This window comes from Phalacrocorax aristotelis, chromosome 1 (assembly GCF_949628215.1).
Source record: "Phalacrocorax aristotelis chromosome 1, bGulAri2.1, whole genome shotgun sequence".
Lineage (NCBI taxonomy): Eukaryota > Metazoa > Chordata > Aves > Suliformes > Phalacrocoracidae > Phalacrocorax > Phalacrocorax aristotelis.
The window spans coordinates 70,910,368-70,922,436 of record NC_134276.1 but is presented as its reverse complement, the minus strand read 5'-3'; the positions used below and the strand labels follow the sequence as shown (position 1 = coordinate 70,922,436).

The following is a 12,069-nucleotide window of genomic DNA, read 5'->3' as shown; positions in this document are numbered from 1 at the left end:
AACGCTTAGTTTAGTGTCATTAAAGCTATTACTTTAAGGGTAAGATGTAGATTTTTAACGCTAACTGGATTTGTAATAGAAGTCAGGATTTTTCAAAGGCATCTCTGCAATTTGGCTACCATGTTTTCAAAGTTCCATAATAAAATCTCAGCCTTCATTTATTAACATGATTTGCAGTAACTTCCAAAGTGTTGCATGTGTTTCCTTCCCTGCTAGCGGCCAAGGAAACATTCACTACCAAGCCTGAACTTTGGAAGTCCTTGCTGCTTCTGTGTGGCCTGTAGCACAGTTCACGTGGACGGACAGAGCCATTGCATCGCCATCTCCACTGATGTTGATGCACCAGCTGTAATAATATTTCAAGTCAATCCCTGATTAGTTAGGGGAAGGTCAGCTATTTCTGACTGGCCTTGCCCAGACAGAGAAACAGAATGAAGCTGTGCCATCAGTGTCCTAAAATAGAAGGCCCTTTTCATCTGTCAGGCTTGAGTCAGCCACATGGAACACAAATTAGGAGACGCAAATCAACTCACAGGGCATTGGGAAACACAGGCAGAAAGTCAATTGAAGAGAAACTTCTTCAGATATGAGCTATATTCTCCAAACAGCTTTTTAGTTACTTTCCCAAATATTTTATTTATTTATTTTACTGCTTCTTTTTAAGTAATTAAAAAAGCAGTGTTTTGGTGTTTTGTTTTGGTTTTTTTTAAGATAACTTTAATAATGAAACTGAGTGTGGGGATATTCTTTGGAGGCTTCTTTGCGGCTCTGGGGGTTTTGCTCTTTTTAGTGGCATTTGGAACTGATTATTGGCTTCTTGCTACAGAAAGAGGAAGGTGTTCAAAGGCACCTGAAGATGCTGGGGTTAGTATGGACATTTTTATTTATAATAAGAATTACATATGTAGGTTTCTTGGATGTGTTTATTTTGTAAGCATTTAATTCTGTATGAACTTTTGAATATACTCATTTTGACCCTCTGGAGGCTTACAAGCCTGCTTCAAAACCTGTTGTAACCAGCTGTAATAAACTCTAAAATGACTTTGTCATATTCCCAGCGTAGTATTCACAAATGACAGTCTTTCAAGGGAAGTATAACTGTTCAGTTATGCTATAGCTAACTGTCATGTATATATTCAGACAGGCTGTGTTTCATTGTGACAGTAGCGTTTTTTACCTCAATATCTATTTCAGTTGAACTTGATTCTTTCAGCATTTAAAAATGTTATGATAATGGCTTCTTTCCCCCTCCCCCCCACCCTGCAGGGAGAGAAGGCCACTTTCCATCATGAAGGTTTCTTCTGGAGGTGCTGGTTTAGTGGAAATGTAGGAGAGAATAATGCCAGCATGTGGAATTTCTGGTATAGTAAGTAACTTTTTCCTTTTATATTATCTACAGTAGTTCTCAAAATCATTGTGGGGGTTTTTTCCATCTTATGAATCACTGGATTTCACATGGCTTCTTTGGTGATCAGTTTCTTCAGCTACCCTAAATTAAGTTATTGACAAATGTTTTTGTAATCTGTACTAAAGGAAACCCTGGAACAAAATAATACATGTTTAACTATCAACTTATGCTGTGAGTGTTATGGCTGTCCTGTTAACCTGAGTCTATTCTTATCAGGACAGTTTGTTGCCACTTATTGTTAAACAGTTTATTTCCGTAACGTAGGTGAAAAGAGCTTAGTGGTTGGGGTGGTCCATGAAGTTTTGCTTGGAGAGTTTCTCCAACTAATTCTATGAGTGGGTTAAGGAGGGCGTGGGCAATTCCACTGTGAAAGTGGTGTAGGACATATCATCTCCAGAAAAAATCCCTCTACTAAATTCATAGATGATCCTTTGCTTTCTTTCACTACATGCCAGGATTCTGGAAGATCAGATGGTATTTTACAACAAAAATCTCCCATGAAGAAGAGGTCAAGTAAAACTTGTTTTGCAGTCTTTGACCCTACCTCTGAGGTACAGACCTCCCTCTCCTTATTGCAAGATTTCCACAATCCTTGTGAAAACCAGATGCCATCATACAAATTTGACTTCAGTAACCCACATTTGCTAAATATGTTGCTTGGTCTTAGATGAAAAATATAATATTCACTGTAGTTAATTTCCCCTTGTTATTTATCTGGAGAATTCTGTGGCCAGGAATCTGATATTTAAATGTGGTTTAAGCTATAGTCAGCCTTTATCTTTCACAAGGAGGATGGTGATTTTTTATAAGCATTTAATATAGAGTGAAATAACCCTTCTCGCGGGATATTGATTCCATAGACTAAACTCATATTTGTTGAGACAGCAGACTTTCTGAAGATGCTTGATATTTTTCATGTTCTTTAACAAGAGAAAAAGTAATTTCCTGGGTTTTTTTTTTTTTTTTTTGTGGGACATGCAATAATGAGACAGACATAATTAACTCTCACAAGAGAAAGGTACGTATGCATACAAAAGCACATGTATGCATTGCATATAAATTGCAGTGTGCCAGATCCTTGCCTTCGGCAAGGCTGCTTTACTGTTCCCATAGTACAAATCTGTGTTACCCTTTAAGGAATATCCTTGGCTGGCTAACAAGGCTGGTATCTCTTACCAAAGCAAAATCCACTGTAAAGCTATTGCCTGGGAAAGAACCTGGAATCTTGACCTACAAAACTCAGTTTGCCCATTTGAAGAATAGGCTTAAAATATTTTATTGTTAAGGCAGCAAAATATTAATCTTTAGCTTTCTTTCACTTTTAGCTAACCAGTCACCTTCTAAGAATTGTACACATGCTTACCTGTCACCATTTCCTCTTATCCGAGATGAACACAATTCAACCTCCTATGACTCTGCAATCAGTAAGTCTTTTTTTTGGCTGCAAATGGATACAAGGCCTGTAGTTTCAAGAAAACAGTTTGGATGCTTCAGTATAAAACAGCCTTATCGCTCCACACAGTTTAATTAACAGAGTTTTGGTGTTTCGTACTTCTCATAATTTTACAACATGCATATTTAAGCCACTGTTTAGCAAAGCACTTGAAGCTTAGCTTTAAGCATGATGGCAGAATGGAAGTATTTTCTAAAAAAAGAGGCATTTCCTTTTGTAGTGCTTTTTTATCCAGCATAAAAAGTATCTTCCTTGGGCTGAATGCATGAAACAAGTACTTCTCATGTATTCCAATAAAACTGGGGGTTTTTTTGTTAAATAAATAACCACATATGGAATTATATTGCATTTTTACTTTGTGAGGAAGAAGGAGAGGGTCCTTGATACTGTCTAAGTTTATTCAACTAACTCAGATATACTGCACTGACAGCTGGATGTGCTGGCTTCTCTCCATTGATACCGTAGGGAGCCGAGGCACTGAAATTATACTGAACAGTGCGTGCCATACATCCATAATGTAGTTTAAGATTGTAGCGATGGGCAGTTTTGTTTTGTGAGCTCAGCTCTTTTTCTCTATAATAGTTTTAAATACTTACTGTATTAAACTGACATATTAGCACCAAGAAACTCTAGTGCAGTAAGAGAGAGATGTGTATATATATGGAAGATATAGAGTAATTGAAAAACTTACGTTTGAATAATGCCTGGAAAGCTGTTTTTACAATTCCACTTAAAAATATTGGTCACATTTCATCAGATCAAGGGCTTTATGCAAATGTTTTTGTAGTAAATAACTTGTGATACCTATTTCATATGACTTTTTAAATAACCCTTTATGTGTAGATGCTGCACATCTCTGAGCTTGCTGACTCGGTGACTTAAATGATCCCTTCCTGTCCTGAAGCTGTTATTACGCCTTTGCTAACTTTGAAGTGTCTTCAGAATCCAATTTTTATGCTGCAGACACGAGAAAAAAATAAGTTGGACTGATAATGGTTCTATTAATCTTTAGAAATTATGACCTGTTTGTCCAGGTGGAATTCAGACCCCACCATTCAGAGATCTAATCTGTAACTTCACAGCACATCTAGAACAATTTATCTTTCCATTTGAAAGTGACAAAGTCATCAGCTCCTAATAATCTAGACAGAGTTTGTATTCCACCATTCGCTCATACATTCACAGAGGATCCTCAAATTATATTGCATGATTACACAGAAGTGGACAAACAAAGAATAAGGAAAGGAGAAGGAATATCATCAAAAGTTTAATTAATTTTAGTTAATGTTTGCCAAAAGAACCACTGCTCAAATATAATTTTCCTATCTATATTTCATATTAGGAGATTAAAAATAGACAGAACTGTAATATAGATGCTGGCCCAGGTAGAGTATATTCAGAGCCATTCCTGCTATATAAATAGATACAATTGGATTGCTTTTGGGCTCATTAAAACTGAAGAGGGTTTTTTTTTTCTATGCCTTCAGTTCATTTTCAGCATTCAAGACGAGTTATTTACTAGAGCAGGTGTGCTTGTTCAAGAATCTTTCACAACTTTTTTGAAGAAGGTTATGTCATCATCTCTTCTGTTAGTTCAAAACTTGTTTCTTCTTTAGTCTAGTTTGACACTCCTGCCCATGATATTTGGCAAACAAGTTTTTAAAACCTTGCTGCAACTGCAGCTGCTAAATTAAGAAATACTAGAAGGTTATCCTCTTCTTCCTGATTCGCAGCAGAGGAAATGCTTCTCTATAAAAGCCAGTGGCAAACACCCCTGGTTTGATTTCATGAAGAACAAGATTTCATGGACTATTTGTACATCCATTTGGCTGCATCTAATACCTTACATCAACTAAACAGAGAATAAAAGGGCACTACCAAAAGATTGAGGTTATTGTCCCTTTCTTTTTTGGTTCTGCTACTGTTGCCTGATACAATATTACCATTTTCATGGCTCATAGCTTTCTCAACATATTCACTTTTGGGGATAAAAAAAAAAAAAAGAAATCTCCCACACAGGTTTGTGACTGTGTTTTTAGTGAGTCCCTCACGTCCTATTTTAATTAGGAGTGGATAAGAAGAAATATTCTGTCATTTGAAAAAATGTTTGTTCTTTCATAGAAAAATAAACAGCTGAATAAAAAGCTTTAAATGTTATTAGAAAAACCAAACATGTATGTACAACACATTTTTCTAAAAATCTCTGGCTTTCTGTTAACAGTACTGTTAGTTTCTGAGCAAGCAAAGGCACATGACTTCTTTTCAGACTGTTTGGCTTGAGAGACTTTGGGACCTTATCAGAGGAATTTGGGTTTAACTGCAGCCCCTAGTGGAAACACAAGTGTGGTTTGTTGGTGGAGTGCCATGTTACCATCCAGTTAGAAGGGCTCAGGCAAAGATAAGTTTCCCGAGGAACAGAAAATCTCTGATGATTTTTGAGTGCAGTGACTGGACCAAGTTCTCTGTTGACATAACTCCTTTGGTGTTAGTATCAGTAGGAATTTGACTCGGGGCTTTTCTGGCCCAGAATTCAAAAGACACTCAATAATCTGTCCCCTCTTAGCTTATTTACATCCTTTTGTGTGTCAGTTTTATGGTGTTTGTGTGATAGTTCCCAAAAGACCTTCAAGTTAAGCATTTTAGTACACTTTACAAAGCTTTACACCAAAGGCTTGGTTCATCCTGCTGTGCAAACCTAGACTATGAGCTCTTGGTGTCAAGAATTATAGCCTTAGATGGAAATGTAAAGACAGAGGAGCCTACAGTCATGCTTATGTTGGGGATTTGAACGCATGTTTTAATGTCTCAGGTTTCTTTTCATCATTACTGTCAGATGCATGATCAGCTTCAAAGAGTTAGATAGCACGCTTTGAAATTGCAGCTTTCTGTATCTTTTAATTGCAGTTATAATGGTTTTGTTCATTCACAGGTTTTGTTAAATATCTTGGTAGAGTGGGGAGGACTTCACCTAGCTGCAGTGTAAGGTGCAGTCCACAGCTGTGCTAACCATCATTTATGGTTAATGTGCTTAAAGGAATTTGTAGGCCGTTTCATTTATCTTAACCTGAAATAGGCATCTAAGTGAACTCAGGGGAAGCCTGACTCTAGTGACTTTCAGTGATGGTACAGTGGTTTATAGTGACAGCTATTATAGTGTGAAGCTATTAAGTAGACCTAGACAGCACCTCATTGTGTTGCCAGCACATTAATTTATATGATGATCCACAAACATATGTGCAACAAACTACAAGCCAGGAACAAAAAACCCGAAATTAGCCCATACAATAAAAGTGCCAGAGTAGTGACCTCTACATTCTAAAATAAACATACACTTGTATAATCATTAGCAGATTGGTTATCCCATCAGGCTATTTTGAAAACATAATAATCTACTACTTAAATAATAATTAATTGCTAGCTAGATTAATGCATGGTATCATGCTATTAGATTACTGAACACTGACATTCAAGGACTATCACACTTTTATGAAACTCTCTTTTACTACAGGACAATTCTAGGTCTGTTTTTTAAAAATGTTGAAAGTCTTTACTTGTAAGAGTAGTCCCATTGGCTACAGTGAGACTATTCCTAAGACAAAGAAGTGCAAGATCTAGCACTTAGTCAAGTCATTAATTTTATTTTTGAGTTTTTTTTTAACTTAACTTGGAAATAAACAATAGTTCCTTAACTGTTGTAAATTGCCCCAGTGCCTACTTAATCTAAATTGGAAGGCATTTAATGGGGCTGTGCCAACACATTAGTTTAATACTCTGATTTGTAGTTACTAGTACTTTTTTTCCTAAGCATTAGTGTCTTATTTTGTCCAGTACTGGGCACATTGCCAGCATTTGATATAATGCCTAATATAATGTTAGAATACAAAATGTTCACAGGACTGAAGCAAAATTGTTGTTCAGCAACTATTACATCTAAAATGGTGTGATCAAATTTATTGGCACATTTCTTACTAGGTTGAAATTAACCTAAAGTAATCTAGATAATATCAGCAATGAAATCTGAAAATAAAAACTGTACAGTGAAATGTTAGCAGTAGCCTATTTCTAGGGCAAAAAAATGCTGTTATGTAATACAGTCACATAATTGCCCATGAGAGATTGTAATACAGTACATTTACTAAAGGAGAGCTCCCCAGCCACCAAGCAGTGATAAAACAAAGAGTATTTAAAAAAGCAATGTATTCATACTGTGAATCTTGTATTTGTTTTACTGTTAAGGTTATTTAAAAAATTATTACTACTACTAAGGGATAGTAAAGGGTACTGAGTGAAACTGAGAAAAGTTTTGCAAGGTTTATTGTGTTGCCACATGTGTCTCTTGCACTGCTGATGAGATGTGTGATCTCATTTATAGCTGTTTATCTGCAGAGAAGATACTCCTGATTTAGAGCAGTTCAGACATTTCACCTTTCATTGTATTTTATATTGTGGGTGGCATTTGATACCTCCTGTCAAAAGCATTTTGATATCTCCTACATTAAATAGAGAGGTAAAAAAGACATATTCTAGAATACAATCCACAGTCAAATCACAGGAAAGGTTCACTTTAGGATTTGAGCTTGTGGGTGAAAACACAAGGCAACATTTCCAAGTCATTTTGCCTATCCTTAGTAATGTTTATGCAGCACTGTACTCACACATGCTTCAAAAAGTTTTTCAGCTTTGTAGTGCTTAATAATTCGTGTTTGATATTAAATTTTATATTGAGTGACTGGGGTTTTTTTGACAGGCCATAGAAAATGTTTGGGCCAATGGCTGGGATTTTGAAACGCTTGAGGTCAGCAAGGGCAATAAAATACGTGGTATGGTTTCAGGAAGTTGGTGTTAACATCTCCAGTTGTCCATGGGTGTTGCACTGTGTCATTAGCTAACCTGTTCTTGAATAGCCCATAGGCTACTACACAACAAGCGTGCGTTGCAGGTGACACAGCTGCGTAACATTGTCACATATGTTATTGCTTCTCTGTCATATCATGCACCAGTAACATCTTAAAATACGAATCTGGCTTCAGTTTGTAATCAACACTGGGATCTACTATACTAGAAAAGCAGGCTTTTGATAATTCTCAGCTGTTTCTCAAAAATTTGGTCCCTTTCTCAAAACCAGGTATTTCTTCCAGTTTTTGAATGATGCAGAAGTCTCCAGAGGAATCTAAATTAGGACCTTTAGGGAGAAAAGCAAGTGGCAATGGAAAATTACAGGTCATGCAATTTTGGAGGAATATACTGCAGCTATAATGTTCCCATAGCATCCAGGCTGAACGGTACAGACCTCAAAGGCAAGCATACCGTGTGTACTCCTGTTTTCCTCTAAGTCCTATTTTATTTTTAGGGCTGCCTGTCACTGCCAAGCCAAATGTTGTACCCCAACGAAGGGGCAGCTTACCAAGAGAAGTTACAGAACCTTCTGTTTAGCACTCTTGCAACACAGAGCAATGGTATCTAAGATTAACACTGCAGATATGTTTACCTCGGACTCTTGTCTGAGCGGTAGTGCTTGTACTTTATTACTTCTACTGTAGGAAACACTAGGAATAATGCATGTAGTTGAGGTAGCTAACTCAAACATGTCTGTGAAGTACCTTGCAGAGGCAAGGGCACTCCATATCACGTGGACCAGAACATGGCCTGTCTTATGAACTGTCTCAGTGAAATTTGAAATGGTGCAAACTTCTCTAAACACTGTGTATAGGTACACTGAACCATTATTTCTTAAACAGGCTGCTTGGATCACATCCATTTTCATGGGATATAAAGAAGGAAAATTCAAAGCAGGATCTTCTGTTGTTTTTTATCTGTAATGGTTCACCTCAGTCTCAGAGCAGCAAAGTCTGTGACTTGAAGAGTAAGTTCATTCTTAGGTGGTTTTAATTTCATCCAGCTCTTTTGTGTTCGTCTATAGATGCCAGCAAAGCTAAATGACAGCGGTCGGGCTGCATTGTAGTTTTGAATGATTAGCCCTGCAGGAGCTGATCTTGCCCATCTAAGCAGAGAAGATGGGAAATGTGGTCTGAGCCATAATGGTCTGAGCATGAAATAAGGGAAGCCTTCTTTGCAGAAAATTGGTTGCTTTTTAACTCCCTTACTAAAGAAAAAGCCTAAATGCTCTTAGGATGTTTCCTCAGACCTGTGACACAAATGACTTACTGTCTTGCAGATTAGAAGGGGTAGTCTTTCACTTGAAAAGCTGCTGATTTGGGAACATTGCAGACTTTTTACCTGCCAACTCTGTTCTTTTTTCTAATTGACAGAGTTAGCTGGCTAAACAAGTATTAGGATCATCAGAATTTCTACATGTATTTATCTAGAGTAAATAATTATTTCTGGAGAAATAGAATGGAAGCTTATTTCAGATGATAGCTACATCAAATCAGTATTGCACATATAATGCATAAAATAGTTATGCTGTTGGAGCAGAGAAACTGCTTTTCTCTTGTGTAGTTACAGAGAAGTTTAAACAAATTTTCATCAGTTGCATTTGTACTCCTTTTGTGTTCAGGTTCCAGGAATATTTGAAAAAATCAAGCTTTTCTGGTAAAATTTGACTAAAAGCAGACTTCAAAGCTTCCTGTATGAAGAGCAGATAATGAAACTGTATACTAATTTTGTAATGCTGGAGAAGCTTGTGTCCTCATCCATTCAGAAAATAGAAACACTGCTGTATGACTTAGGTGACTGACCATAATGATATCGAAGAAAGCTTTTTCAAGGTCCATTTTGGCCAATGTGCCCGATTATGTAGCATGACTTTGAAGTACCTTGGGCCATCCGTGTAAAAGAGTTGGGTGGTTATAGACTGATTTAGCGGTATTAAGTTTTAAATGAGGAAGTAATGTCCCATGGACTTGGGGACTGCGATGAAGCTTAGCAAAGTAGTCCCATGAGTAAAATAATATGAAATTGCTTCAAAGACCCAAGACTGAAGGACTTGAGAGATTTACCTTTCTAGGTCTCCATTCACTGCCCATTTGCATTAAGTGAATCATTTAACTATGTGTTTAACTTTAAACAGGTACCTAAATCCCGTAAAAGGTAGAATGCTTAAAGCAGAACACACACTTAACTGCTTTGCTGAACCACAGCCTTATTCCTTACCAACTGTTTCCATGTTTTTTGTTTGTGTGGCAAGAAAACTTGGATATGAACCAAAACACAACTTTAACCCTTCTGCCAGCTACTTTCAGACACATTTGTCCTTCCTATGCCCAAATCTGCTGATCAGTGTAGTGGAAAATCATGTCTCTGAATGTTTGCCTGGAATAAAAAGGATGTTATTTAAAAAAATGTAGCTAATGTGATGTTGTGAATATGATCTCGATAATACATTTACAAGGCTGATAGAAGCAAGACGGTGTATACTTTAACATGAGTTAAGCTGGTCAAGTTAAAAACTAGATTTTTGGAACACATCAGCGGGATGCACAAGCCAATAATGCCTAGTGCACTTTCAGATTTCAGATGAGAGCAAACCCCAATTATTCCAGAATAGCTGGCTCTAACAAGCTGTATGAATTTGAAACTTTCAGGATATGGACCAGTATAATAGTTGCTTGGTTGTGTTTTGCCATAACAGTAAGTAGGTGCTGTCAAATGATAAGTGGCAGTTTCTTTTGTGACTCACTTTTCCTGACTTGCCAGCTGGCTTATATGCTTTCCCTCAGTTGGGTGGAAATGTTTTTCACTGACTGAATTGTCAGTGCTTCAAGATTTTCAGATCTGACGATGGAGATCTTTGCAACTCATAATTTTACTAATGGGTTGTGTTAATGTACCAATTTTTAAATTCATGGGAGAAATTTATGTCACTCTTGTAGCATTTGTAAAATGATGACTTTGTTAAATGGATGTGCAATTAGCCAGCTAAAAAATAATTGTTAGAAAGACTCTTTTGGCCAGAGTATGTCACAAAACTCTCGGCTCATTTATCACCAGCTGCATCCATTAATTCAGCACTGCTTGGCACTGTCTAACAGAGACTTCTGAAACATCACATTTTAAATTTAATAAAATACAAAGAGCTTTAGAGCTGGTTTAAAATACTTAACTGTTTTTCAGAAACCCAGCTTACATTTTTTTAATTTCTCCCCCCTCCTGCTTTAGATTTCCTTCTGTTGAATATGACTGAATGTAAGGAGAATTATCCAGTTGTAAATTGCAAAGAACTTACAGATTGCTATTGGTGATACACTCTGAGCACTAAGAATGCCAAGATATTACAGTTCTCTGCTTCTCCCAGACAATTTCAGTAAAACAATTGTATCCTCTCAGTCCAATAATTTATCCCAAAGAATCTTGCTGCAGCTTTGGCATACCATGTTCTAAAGAGCATAAATTTGGTCAGGTTGCTGTCATACAAGCCACTGCTAAATATTAGGCAGATGGATTTCATTCATGGGAACTTACATCCTATTTTCCACCATCATCAGATAAGGACTGGCATTCAAACCTAATTTGGTCCACATGGTATATAACATATATATGCACAATAGAATGGATGTTTCATTTGTTAATAAGGCAGGAGAAAAGAGAAGGGGAGAAGAAAAATCTTTGTTAGCTAAATATGTCACTTGTTTATGTTGTAAAAAGTGTTGTATTCTTATTTTACTTCTTCCCTTTCTCCAGTTTATCGAGGTTTCTGGACAGTTCTCATGCTCCTGGGAGTGCTCACTATTGTGATGGCCAGTTTCTTCATCATCTGTGCAGCTCCTTTTGCCAGCCACATTCTGTACAAAGCAGGAGGAGGCTGCTTCATCATTGCTGGTGGGTATACTGTTTGCTCAGTCAACTAAAGAATAGAAAGGATGAGGTATTTCTTCCATTTCCCATGACCAAATATTATATTAATAATGGTTAAAAGAAAGAAAAAGCATTTGCTTCTGTCCTTTGGGTTGTGGAGTACCTGCCTTGGACACAATTCATTCCACAGTTACTTAGTCATGAAGCTATTCTAAAAGCTACTTATAGATTAAGATAAAAAAATCCAAGGCAAATAATGGAATTACACTGCAATTTCAATCTACCTTTTTATCAAGAAAAAGAGTGCATATTAGGGATGCTGCCTTATAGGATTCTCAAAGTCTTTAGCTACGGAAAGGGTTTTTTTTAGTCAGTGACACAAAAGATGATTATGGTGGTCTCTAAAGAGGTTGGAAGATGCAACATATTCACATGACCAATATAGGAAAAATGT

At 36.9% G+C, this 12,069-nt stretch overlaps 1 protein-coding gene across 2 annotated transcripts in view; it reads left to right on the top strand.

Moving 5' to 3' along the window:
- The window catches only part of TMEM182 (transmembrane protein 182), a 35,253-nt gene that overhangs the window by 10,666 nt on the left and 12,518 nt on the right, over window positions 1-12,069 (top strand). The window contains exons 1-4 of one of the 2 annotated variants that reach the window (XM_075092410.1): window positions 488-864; window positions 1,267-1,366; window positions 2,734-2,832; window positions 11,502-11,639. In XM_075092410.1, the coding sequence (XP_074948511.1) occupies window positions 724-864; window positions 1,267-1,366; window positions 2,734-2,832; window positions 11,502-11,639 (478 nt within the window). In that variant the 5' untranslated portion in view covers window positions 488-723. Of the gene's footprint in view, window positions 1-487; window positions 865-1,266; window positions 1,367-2,733; window positions 2,833-11,501; window positions 11,640-12,069 lie in introns of those variants that run through there. The other variant, XM_075092415.1, reaches the window with a different exon arrangement.